The sequence below is a fragment of the Chrysoperla carnea genome, chromosome 1 (genome assembly GCF_905475395.1).
Source record: "Chrysoperla carnea chromosome 1, inChrCarn1.1, whole genome shotgun sequence".
Classification (NCBI taxonomy): Eukaryota; Metazoa; Arthropoda; class Insecta; order Neuroptera; family Chrysopidae; genus Chrysoperla; species Chrysoperla carnea.
Window position 1 is genome coordinate 42,363,778 of NC_058337.1, and position 12,747 is coordinate 42,376,524.

The window sequence follows — 12,747 nt, forward strand, 5'->3', positions numbered from 1 at the left end:
CCAGCATCCGAATTAAAAATAAAGTTAGTACATTGTTAATTATTATGCTTGAATATAGACTAAAATAAAATAAAATAAAATAAAAAATACAACTTAAAACTAATTGAAAAATGTAAAGATTAAAAATGAAGGTACAAACTTGTTATTGTAAGAGCGATTTAAAAATGTACAATTTAAAAAAAAAACAACGCTATTATTTTCATTATAAATGGAAAACTATTGGACTGATTATTGATTTGTTTATAATCATATTGTTGTTTGGTATGTTGCGATGATACACACTGAACGAGTACGCATTTATATTTTTATTATTATTATTATTATATATTTTTTTTTTTTTGTAATTAAATCGGATGAAAATCATCTTACAATAGGCCGAAACACAACACTATTTTTATAGGTATATAAAAGATTTTATTTAAATAAATACGTACTCACACGAATAACTATATAACTTTTTTGTAACGACGGCAATCAAATAATAAAGGGAGCAAGGTTGGTTGGCGTTTTACATAAATAAAAAGAAAAACAACAAATATACGAACATCGATTTCACTTAGTGTTTGTGTTCGTATAAATGTATTTCAATTACTAAAGTATTATAATAATATTATTGTTTTAACGCTAAAGGTTGAATAAATTTGATCTGAAAGAAAATTTCTTAATGTTAAAAACTTTTATCCTAATAATTTTTTTTTTTTGAGATTGGTGAGAAATTACGAATGATATTCTTAAATATTCATCAGTGACATTTGTTTGTTTGGAAACTTACAATATCGCGACCCGATAATAGGTCGAGCTATGTAACTATTGAAAGGAAAATAATATTTATTTTTGCAAAAGACTAATTTGTTTGTAATTATTTGTGTTCCTTCTGCCATTCACAAAATTCAAAAAGATGCCATACTTTTCCAATGACATTTATTTAAAATTACTATTCGTTCTTGGCAAGACGAATAATAATACAAGTCACAAAACTAATTAAATGAATAAAAATATCTTAAGACACTTCACGGTATTTCACTATTCTACCTATTAATTGAAGAGGAGATATGCAAGTATAATAAACAGATTGAGGACTGTGACGTCACTTGTAAAAATGATGATGAATTCCACCGGCTTACCACTGCGGCTGACGATTTTCTATCATTCACTCCTTAGACCGCATGTCTGCACTGATGGGTTAAGGCACAGAAATTTTTCGCAAGCGGGAGTTTATGGTAAAGATGATATTCTTTTTGATTGATATTTCTGCTGATAGGTGCTTAGATTTCTAAAAAACTTTCAATATTTCAATCGTTGGTCTTTTTATTTATGTAAACCTATGGTAGACTGAACTGTGTAATCCAATTAACTCCGGAATGTAGAGGATCGCAGTGTTTGCGAGAATTATTAATAAAAAACGTTTTCCAATACATTTTCTAATTTTCACAAGTAGAATAGGATAACTATATATAGGTATTGCCAAACCATCTTTTTTAACTACTTGCACATAAGAGATTCTCTACACAATTATAAAGTGTTCCTAATTTGTTTAAAGGAAATTTTAGAATTGAATGTCAAAAAATGTTGGGGTATCGAGACAGCGTATATTTAAGAATCATTCATAATCTCTCAATTATATAAATAACACTCACCTATAATATTTACTATACAGGAGGCACACTTTGAACTTCCATCATTTCCTCTTGGAATCCTGGTCGTCCCGTATTAAAATGTGTAGCACCCGATGGTACAGGTTGATTATGAAATCCTACAATGTTATTACTAGAAGGACCTGGTTGATTACTCGCACCAGGGGTTTGAAAACCTGCAGCAACTATATTCTGTTTAGAAAATGTACGCCTTGGTGATAGTGCTCGCGGTGCACCATTTGGTATTGATCCACCGTTCGCCATTGTTTGTGAGTATCGACGTGGTGATCGAGGTTGATAATGTTCCAAAAGGACGGACGGTGCAACATATGTAAAACCCTATAAAATTACAAACGTACTTTCGTAAGTTTCGAAATTCTCAATATTTTTTAGAGGAAACTTTTTTTTTTTTTAGAATTGACATATTTTTATACTTATTTTTTGAATAAAACATAAACAATATACTTTTCATTTATTACTAATCAAAAATGAAACATTTATCTAATTCTTTTGGCTAGCAGAATGATTTGTAAATCCAAAATAATTAGGTTGATATTCGAAAGATTATACTCACTTCAAATAAATTCATGACACTTTCACTTAATTGAGAATCTTGTACAGGTGAATCAAATGGCGTTTCTTTTGTAAACTTTGAATCAAATTGTGACACATCATCTTCTGATTTCTGTTTGAAAAATATATTTAAGAAAAAATATTGAATATCCAAATCAAATTCGAATTATTTAAAATAAACTTACTAGTAAAGGTTTAAATGGTGGTTCATATTTCCTATTTAATACATCATCCCAATCCATTGTTTTAAAGAATGGATGTGCTTTAATTTCTTCAGCATCAGCCGGTCCAGAACCTAAACGTGATTCTGGATGTCTTTTTAATAATCGACGTATTAAATCCCGCGCATCTTGAGTTAAAAATGGTGGCATATTTAATTTATGTCTTAATATTTTATCAATTGTTCGTTTACGACATTCCGCCGTAAACGGTGGTGTGCCTGTGACCATATCAAATAGCAATGCACCTAATGACCACCAATCAACCGCTTTACCATGTCCAGTACGTTTTAATATTTCTGGTGCCATATACTCAATTGTTCCACAGAATGTATGCGTTACACTACCATCTAAAATATGTTCTTTACATAGACCAAAATCAGTTAATTTGATATGGCCTTGTGCATCCAATAATATATTTTCTGGTTTTAAATCTCTGTATATAATGCCTTGACGATGTAAATGACCAATAGCTAATGTTATTTCAGCTAAATAAAAGCTGAAATATTTTATTTTTATCAATATACTTTTCAGATTATATTCGCATACCTCAGTGCTAATTGAACTGATAATTGCATTATACTTTTAAAGTGCTTCCAATAAGGAATTTATGAAATTTCCATTACGAAATACAAAAATTTATAAAACGTATCTTTAACTTATTGTATTGGTTTCGCGAGTATCTAGAAAGTTTTTCTCTAAGATATCACAGTACATTCTTGAGAATTAAACGTTAGGTACGTTAAAACGCGAGCTTTTCACTCTAAAATCAACAGTGCTACCCTAATTATTACAACACGCAAAACTCTTTTTTTTTTCTTTACTGATCTTTCAATTTTATTTTTCTTCTCTTCCTTCGATTGCACAATTTCTAGTTATTACTTCGATGGTAATACATGTAATATATTTCCCGTGCTTCAGAACCTGCACGGAGAAAGACAAGGAAGTATAGTCAAACCGTGACTATAGTAAATAAAAATAAAACAATTAATTAATTATGGAAACACACGAAAGATCTTGCAAGTATTACCACAAGAAAATAGCTACGAGAGACTTAAGAGAAAGCGTATCGTTCAGAATAGTAGGGGATAAATTAACACACTGCAGAGTAGCTCGCGAAAGTCTCTCTCATATGGAAACCATATCAATGGTGAAATTTAATTTAATACTTTAAAAATACTTTGAGGATACTTCAATACTCTTTGATTATATTTACATTATCAGTTCATTTAGTTTAAGAGGGAAGTAGTTATAATTTATCTCACCAAGCTACGTCTTCCATAAATATTCCCTCACGTTCCAAATGCATAAATAATTCTCCACCACTTAAATAATCTAATATTAAATATAATTTTCCATTTGTTTGAAAAGCGTATACTAATTCTACGACAAATGGGTGCTGAAAAGAAAATTTATAACTATAAATTTGCATTAAAATTCCATAAAGCGTAATATCCAGTTTAAATACTGCATTTTGTTAAAATATATCCCCTTAAGGGATATACATCCCACAGAAATGCTCATCTTAATTTGAATAAAGTTTAAATACTGTTTAATATTGAGGTGAGTAATTAAATACGTTTTAGGTTGAGTTAATCGAGTTCAACACATAATAGTAATAACAACTTGATCAACTCATTTACTAGACAAAGATCTCCCTCTTCCAGTTCCACTCAAAAATCTTTAAAAATGCCTAGCCTATGCCAAATTAACGTATCAGTTTCGTAATAATTTCATTAAAAGTGTTTATGAAATATTACTAACTATCTTAGATTTTTTTCAAATTTCTAATTATTTACTTTGCAAAGGTTGGAGAGAGGTTATAATTTTTGTAGATTGAAGATTTTGGATTTGGTTTTGATTCTAAAAGCTTATTAATAGAGACAGGGTAGACGGCCAGAGCAATTAATTATAAATATTTTTTTTTTTTTTAATTTGGAACCGAAATTTTAAAAACTAAAATTTTCTAATAAAGTATGTCTCAATTGACTGTTTCTAACATGATGGGATTAAAAAAAAAAACACGTTAGCGTGATAACAAATTCGTCGTATAATTGAATAATAATATAATTTCAATAAAACGCAAAATAAATAAATAATTCAAGGAATAACAAAAAATATTTCAAAAATAATCAAGTTACTCTTATCTTTAAATTTAGATAATATTATCTTATTATTCAACCAAAATTTTCAAATCAATTTTTTTCTTATAATCTGTGGTTTTTAACTGATTAAAACTCTATTGTAATAATATTCTTAAACAATATTTACCTTTACAGCTTCTAATATATTTCGTTCTGCACGCGTGTGTGCGGTATCTTTTTGGTTACGTACAATTGCAGCTTTACGTAATACTTTCATTGCAAATACACGACCACTATCTTTTCCTGTTAATTTTCTAACTTGGAAGACTTTACCATAACCACCTCGACCTAATACTTTACATAATTCGAAATCTGGTGGGCCAACACGCATATTTGGGTTTACATTATTGTATTGTGATACTTCAACTGTTTCCAAATCATCGCCACTAAAAAAAAAAAGAAAAATTAATGTTAATTCTAATTTTTCTCTACTAAATAATACTGGACAAATGGACGCTAAATCTTTATAACAGTACTATCGATAAAAAAAGGTCAAGCTTGCGTTAAATCGATGCCCGTATACATTTTAACTGTAGGTATCATGTAGACATTGTCTCTGATTTCTTAGAAATTCATTCAAATTAAAATCACATTGAACTTTAGTGAACCAGCGCCCCCCAATGTGAATTTTTACAAAATACAGATTTCATTCGTTTGGAAACGGTTTGCCCACGTTTGTCTACCCAAAATTGTTGTATGCCAACCAGTCAAAATAAAGTTATGACAAAAATAAAATTTTACTCCACTTATAAAAAATTCACAATTCCATGACAATTTATAAACAAATGTGAATGGTTGGAAAGCTTTTGTAACATTATTGGTAGGATTTTTTAAATATTGTAATGAATTCAAGCTAAACTTGAACAATTAACTCTAATGTGACAACTATTCCAACTTGGTCAAGTGAGATTCAGGCTAGCTTGAAAAGTCTCATTAGTTAATTGTATAAATTTATCCTGAATTCCAATATAAGAAAAATTCTGTCTTTACAAAAGCTTACCATTTACATTTTTATGAATTGCGAACATTTTATAAGTGGAGAAAAATTTTAATTTTTACATAACTTTATTTTGACGGGTTGGCAAACAATAATTTTGGGTGAAAAAATGTGGAAAAACCGTTGCCAAACGAATGACATCTATACTTTGTAAACATTTGCGTTTGGGGATTCTGAAGAAAATTTGAATTTGCTCATAACTTAAAATTGAAGGGTGGACAAATAATTTTAAAACGAATGGCATCTGCATTTTATGAAAATTTGCACCTGGGGGTGCTGATGTTAAAATTTTTAATTGTGCCATAACTTTCAATTAGAGGGTGGACAAATGATGACAAACGAATCCAATCAGCATTTTATTACAATTCGTATTTGGGGGTGCTATTTTCACGGGGCTCAATGGAAGGTAAATGCCCAATATTTGGAAAATCATGCTTCTTTTTGTGAAAAATGCATATCGATTCTATAAACAGTTTATGAGAAATTAACTATCTATCAAAGTTAGTATCTTTACCCAAAGAAGGGCACAGGGAATTGATATGAATTTTTTTTATATAGGTCATACAAGTGTGATTAATTGATAAATATAATTTTAAATTTTGGTTAACGTATCCACCGCGTTCCATACATGTTATTGTTTTTTCACAAAATTATATGTTCTAACTAGTATACATTTCTAAACGACCATTAACATTCCTATCGAACGTTTTCAATTTGTAGCAACCCGTACATTCGATGTCAAAAGTGAATAGCTGAATATTAATATTTTTGAAAGCAGAGATTTTTATAAATAATAATTTTTTTTCGTAAACCTTATAATAAAAAAAGTTTTTCATATGTAGTCAATTTAAGTAGACATCCTGTACATTACATTCGATAGATATACATAAGTAGCTAAATATTTTTATGTTTCGTTTATGTAACGCTTTAACATAACAATTCATGAAGAAGAGAAGTTTTAATATAGTGGAAGAATGACGTAATTAAAATTTAAACCAAGGATGCTCACTTCGGGGATTTCAAGGATTTTGGTAAAATTAATAATTTCAAAAATTATAAGTAAACTAAAAAACGGGATTATTGAATGAAAATTTAAATAATCGGTCAAGTGCAAGTCGGATTCAAAAGAAGAGTTACGTAAGTCGCAGTTCAAATATGAATTAGAATTTAAATACTTGTAATTATCGTTTAGAATTTCTTGAAAATTTTGAGTGAAGTCTTAGCTTTAGGGAAAAACATTTAATATCATTTATGAGTTATAACATACATCTAATATGAAAAACACAATAGCAGCACAACAACACTTGTTTAATGCCATGTGTAGAGTCTCGCTTAAATACATTCATTCCAATTGCAATATTTTATTATTTTATTTATAACTAGCTTTGCTGAGCAACATCCTTATTTTCACTCCTCTCCCCATATCCTCTTGCGTAGGGATTACAGTTTTGTAACGACTTATCATGCTCTATTATTTTATACCCCATTTGGGTATATTTGAAAATATTTGATTATTTATTCCGGCTTTCTCTACTATTTGAGGTATATATTATACATAAAAACTTTTCTCTTGAATTTTCATCACTCTATCTATTAGAAAAAACCGCATCCATTGCGTAGTTTTAAGATCTAAGCATACAAAGAGATTAGAGATAGACAGGCGGGAGCGATGTATTGATGAATTTTTCCATACAAACTCAATAATCGAAACACCCCTGGTTTTTATTGAGTCCTGATTATCGAGACTCTATTGTACTTAAAATAATTTTTTCAAAACCGTTGCATATGTCATAAAAAAAACCTTTTAAATGAGCCATTATTCGACCCTTTGTTCCATTTAAAAAATATACTTCACCCCCATTACCTTTCTAAGTGAGGTACGTGTATGGCATACATGTAGTCCACGAATCCATTTTCTCCAAAACTAAGATAGGAAGTTGAAAATTTACAGGCAGCTTCAACTAGTGGCCTTCTCAATATTCTCGAAAAACGAAAAAAATTATAGAAAATACTTTCGAAAATCAAATAAATGGTCATAATTGTTTTGATATTATTATAAAAAATTAATGCAAGCACTGACTTTCAACACTTTCTATGCAGGGTATTTCAATAATTTAGTAAATTGTTTTCACTTTTTTAAGTTTCCTCTTAACTTTTACAAGTTTTAAAATTTATCGAAAATCACCGAACCTTGTATGTGTACTTCGAATTCAAAGTGCCCTGAATTTTTTTTTTGTCACTGATGACTATTTTCTGATAATTAGATATTAACCGGATTATTTTACCAATTACAATACTTTCACCTTTTATGTGCACACTATGTCACAAAAAACGCACGGACTAACATAGAATATATATGTAAATTCAGTAAATTCATGCGGTTTTTTTTTTTTTTTGCTCAGAAATACATGTTAAAATAATCAAATAATTAAATTTTATTTTGTTTATTTTGAAATTACATTAATATGGTTCCTTGAAAAGTAAGTGTATGATAATATTTATTTATAATAATTTTACTACTAGTGCAGTTAATGACTGTATTTAACGCTAAGTTTATTGATCATGAACTGATTTTGATATTTAACATTTCGTTTTGTTTGTAATTTGCATTTAGAAAAAGTTCCTAAGTTACTTTGTGAGCCTTCCTCTCCTCTTTTTCGGAAATTTAATTTGTATGCCCCAGAGTTCCCAAAACAACGAAACATATTAAAAATAATAAATGATAAGGAAAATACCAATCTGAATAAAAATCTTTTGGGGTAGCTGAATTCGAATTTGATCATAAAAAATGGCGGACGGAAAATTCCATTTTTAGCTACTAAATTAAAGCAGATATATCAATAAAATGATATTGTGGAGATTTTCAAAGTCGCTGAATCCGAATCTGGCCACAAAAAATAAGAAAATTAAAAATGGCGGCCGGAAAAATTATATTTTTAGTTACTAGATTAAAACAAATATGCCTAGAAAATAATATTATTCTGGGAGTTTTCGAAGTCGCTGAATATTAATCTGAACTTAAAAATTTGAAAACCCACAATGGTTCAGTTTTTAGACACAAATACTCATTTTTGCCAATAATACCAAAAAAAAAAAAAAAATGGATACATCACAAATATAATTCTACCTTCAGAGTTTCCGTGATCGCTGGATCCAAATCTATACTTAAAATATGTGAAAATTCAAAATACCCGGAAAATTAAGTTTTTCGCCATAAAACATATTTTGAACAGTCAAATTTTTCAAGTTCAGATTTGGATTCATCAACGTCGAAAACCCTCCAAGGCAATATTATTTTCTTAATATATTTGTTTTAATCGCGTTTTATATTATCAGGAGTCGAAAGGGCGTTTATAGCAAAAAATTGAACTTTCCTGTTGCCATTTTGTGATTATCCACTTTGAAAATTTTTTTGTATTTGAAAATTTATCAGCAAAAATGGGTATATTTATCTAAAAACTTAAATTTCCGGTTACTATTGCGGTTTTTCACACTTTTTAAATTCTGATTAATATTCAGCTACTTCGAAAACCTCTAGAATAATATTTTCTTGATCTCCAGTAACCAAAAATTGGAATTTTCCTTTCGCCATTTTGAATTTTCCAATTTTTCATGGTCAGATTTTGATTTAGCGACTTCAAAAACCCCCAGGACAATATCTTTTTCCTAATATATTTATTTTAATTCTGTATTATATTATCGGAGATTCGAATTCAACGACCCAAAATCCCCCAGATTGGTATTTTTATCCTTATTTAAAACTTTTAATATGTTTCGGAAACTCTGGCACACAACAGTTTAATTTCCGAAAAGGGGGAGGGGAAGGCTCGCAAATAAATTTAGGGACCTTTTTCTAAATGCAATTACGAACAAAACGAAATGTTAAACATCAAAATCGGTTCATGGCCAAAAAACTTGGTGAGATGGTACTGATTTTACATTCATTAACTGCACTATACTTGAATTTTGATGATGCAGTCTGTTAGAACTTTACAAATTTAGACGAAAACCAAGAGTAGACTTTTTTAATAAATAACAATTGTTTTCAAAATATCAAAGTTTTAAGATTTAGAGTAATACACAAAGATACTCTGACTCATGAAAAATATTATTATAATAGAAACGAAAGCTCAAAAAACCCAACCTGTTGATCAGTTTGATCAAAATAATAAATGGTGAAGATAAAAACAATCATTTTTATATTTTAGGAAAAACGAGTTCTCCTTTCTACAATTTTCTTTTTAATTGAATATTAATTTTTCAAATTAATCCTAAGAAAATTACCTAAATAAAATATCAATTTTAAAATAGAACAGTGTATAATATGTATATTAATATGTGAAAACAAACAATTGACTGAGATAATTGTTGAAATATCCTGTATAAAAAATGTTGAATGTCAGTGCTTGCATTAATTTAATAAATTAGAAGAGTTTAAAAAACCAACACAATTATACCGGCTTTTCGGCCGCCATTTGTTTTCGTTTTCGAAAGTATTTTCTATTTTTTTTTTCAGAAGATCGCTAGTTGGAGCTACCTGCAAATTTTCAAATCTCTATCTTTTATAGTTTTGTCCTAATTTGCTACCTCACGGGTAAACATTGATGTTTCAAGCAAAAGTTGTTTATTTTTGTATAAGGAACATTTTTTTGAATTCAACATTTGTTCTATCTCTAACGATTTAAAATTTGGGTCCTACAGACACAATACCAAATTGACCTATGTTGCTCGCTACGCTATAAAAATTCAGCTTGATATCTCTTTTCGTTTTTGAGTTATCGTGATCACGGACGTCAATATTTCTAAGCGTTACAAACTTGGGACTAAAATTAGTATATACTTCTTGATACATTTTTCATATATACAAGGTATAAAATTGCAAACAGCTAACTTGCGAATAAAGGACATTAATAAGTATTTTCGACGTTATTAAGTGAAAATAAAATAGGCAAAATTTTTTTTAATATAACCAAATAACAGACATGGTAAAAAAGTAGTCAGTCACATTTATTTAAAAAAAAAAAAACCATTATTACAATAACGTAAGTAACTATTAAAAAGTCTTAATAACTTTTATTTAATGTTTATTAAAACTTTGAATATTAGTGTAGGGTCACTGAAACATATGACATTGGTAATAAGTATCAATATTCTATCTATTAAATCATGTTCGAGTAGCATGTCTATATAAAAAATAATAATAAATTAAATAGAAGACATAAAAATTCAACAAAAATAATTTGAGAAAAAATGACTCATGTTTGTTACAAAAACAAAATGAACAACTTTCTTAGAATAATGACATGCATTTGTTTACACCCTTTGTTTATACATATGTGATTGAACTGTGAAAATTCAACACAAAATTTACACAGACAAAAATAAAATAAAACTTTCGGAATTTTTTTTCTCTTTTTATATCTCGAAATCTATATCAAAAGGGTATACAAATATAGAATATATAACAAATAGATTGTAATAGAAATAAAAATTGGGAAACACAACTTTTATCAATTAATTAAAATATTTTTATGAAATAAAAAAAAAATTGTGTAAAAATTTATGAAAGTTACAATTGAGGATGACAAGCAGACATAGACTTTCTTACATCAGACATACACACGTGTACAATTATGAAACAAAACAAAACATATTTAAAATGAAAATTCTACTTAAATATTAAAATAATCAAGAATAAGTCATTAAAATAAAATTTACTTACCGCATAATTGCATTTACGTTGGGTGCTCCATCATAATCACCCTAAAATTGATAAAATTCATAAAAATACAAAATGAAAACTTCACTTAAAAATGCATTTAAAAAAATATTAATTATATAAACATTTCAAAATATTGAAATTGAGTTTTTAAAGTAAATTAATCAAATTTTATTTAGTCAATTACCTCTCCAATATCTAAGGCATCATCGGAATCATCAGATTGTCTTTGAATTTCAACATCTCCAAGATCGATTTCAAAAACACCTGCACCTGCCATTTTCTATTACAAAACAATCAAAAACACATTTGAATTAAAAAATAAATTATTTTTATTTGCACGTAGACACTAAATGCACTCTAAACAACACTTTTCGTTAGTAGCAATATTTAGATCAAAAATTATAACATGAATAAATGCGACAACTTTGATTTGTGTTAATTTCTCGAAAAATTACTCACTTCTCCACTGTCCACCTGGTACATTAGTATGGGAATGGGGTTATGGTTACACGATCAAATTGGGTGCGTTCAATTACAGAACTGAGGTGGCTCGTATGACAGAACAACTACATATGTGATTAGCATGCGATTGATTATTTATCCAAAAAAAAGGAAATATGAATGCTTAAAACTGATTAAAAAAACGAAAGCCGAATGAAATCGATTTTTGATATTTCCGTTTATGAAATCATGATTAAAAAATAAACATTATTATTTGTTAAATGCTAGATATATAGTGTGTCTTAGCCAACAAATATGCACATTTTTATTATAAGAGTAGCTGATTCCCATTCAATTCGACGGATTTAGAGCTGCTAAATCTTCATTTTTGGAACAGAGTCCCCAGGTTTCGAGGCGGCTCTCCGGTCTTCGGTTGTTTGGTCATTTTTATAAGAAAAATATTAATCTCTTATAAATAAAAATTAATTTTATTTTATATAAAAAATAATTGACGTATGTAAAAAGGCATGCTTTTCTAAAAACTAGAGTTAATTACATTTATTTATTGTTTTATAATCATATTTTTTAATTTAATACTGTGATAATATTGCATAAAAATTGTCGAGAATAAAAAAAAATTTAATTCATAATAAATTTATTCTTCTAAAAAAGGGAACCTCCAGTATTTGACAGCCCTAGATGAATTATAGAATAAATTCATTCATACTGCTTGTTCTGTTTGAGAAATGGAGATAGGCTTAGACATTTTGACTTTTTTCTGATTTGAGTGACTTTTTGTTGTAATACTGCTGTTCAGTGGCAGATTTAAGGGGTGGCAAAGGAGCCGTTGTCCACTTGGCCCACGAAATAGGGGCCCCCAATTTGAGTAAAGAAGCCTAAAAAAATGTCTCTATTTATAGATTTCAGGGACCCTAGGGAGATTTTGTCCACTGCTGTTCTTAAATATATGTAGCTTAAAATGATCACTGAATTATTGCAAAGAACTTAACATTTATCG

General features: G+C 28.6%; 1 protein-coding gene across 1 annotated transcript; it reads right to left on the minus strand.

Moving 5' to 3' along the window:
- Nucleotides 1–204: 204 nt before the first annotated feature.
- LOC123290879 (ribosomal protein S6 kinase beta-2) lies at nucleotides 205–11,859 on the minus strand. The gene is made up of 9 exons (XM_044871234.1): nucleotides 11,748–11,859; nucleotides 11,473–11,568; nucleotides 11,289–11,329; nucleotides 4,697–4,955; nucleotides 3,691–3,824; nucleotides 2,393–2,924; nucleotides 2,209–2,319; nucleotides 1,638–1,973; nucleotides 205–646 (listed from the first exon to the last, which is right to left on the minus strand). The coding sequence occupies exons 1-8, from the start codon at nucleotides 11,769–11,771 to the stop codon at nucleotides 1,650–1,652; spliced, it is 1,521 nt and encodes a 506-aa protein (XP_044727169.1). The 5' UTR covers nucleotides 11,772–11,859; the 3' UTR covers nucleotides 205–646; nucleotides 1,638–1,649.
- Nucleotides 11,860–12,747: the final 888 nt, after the last annotated feature.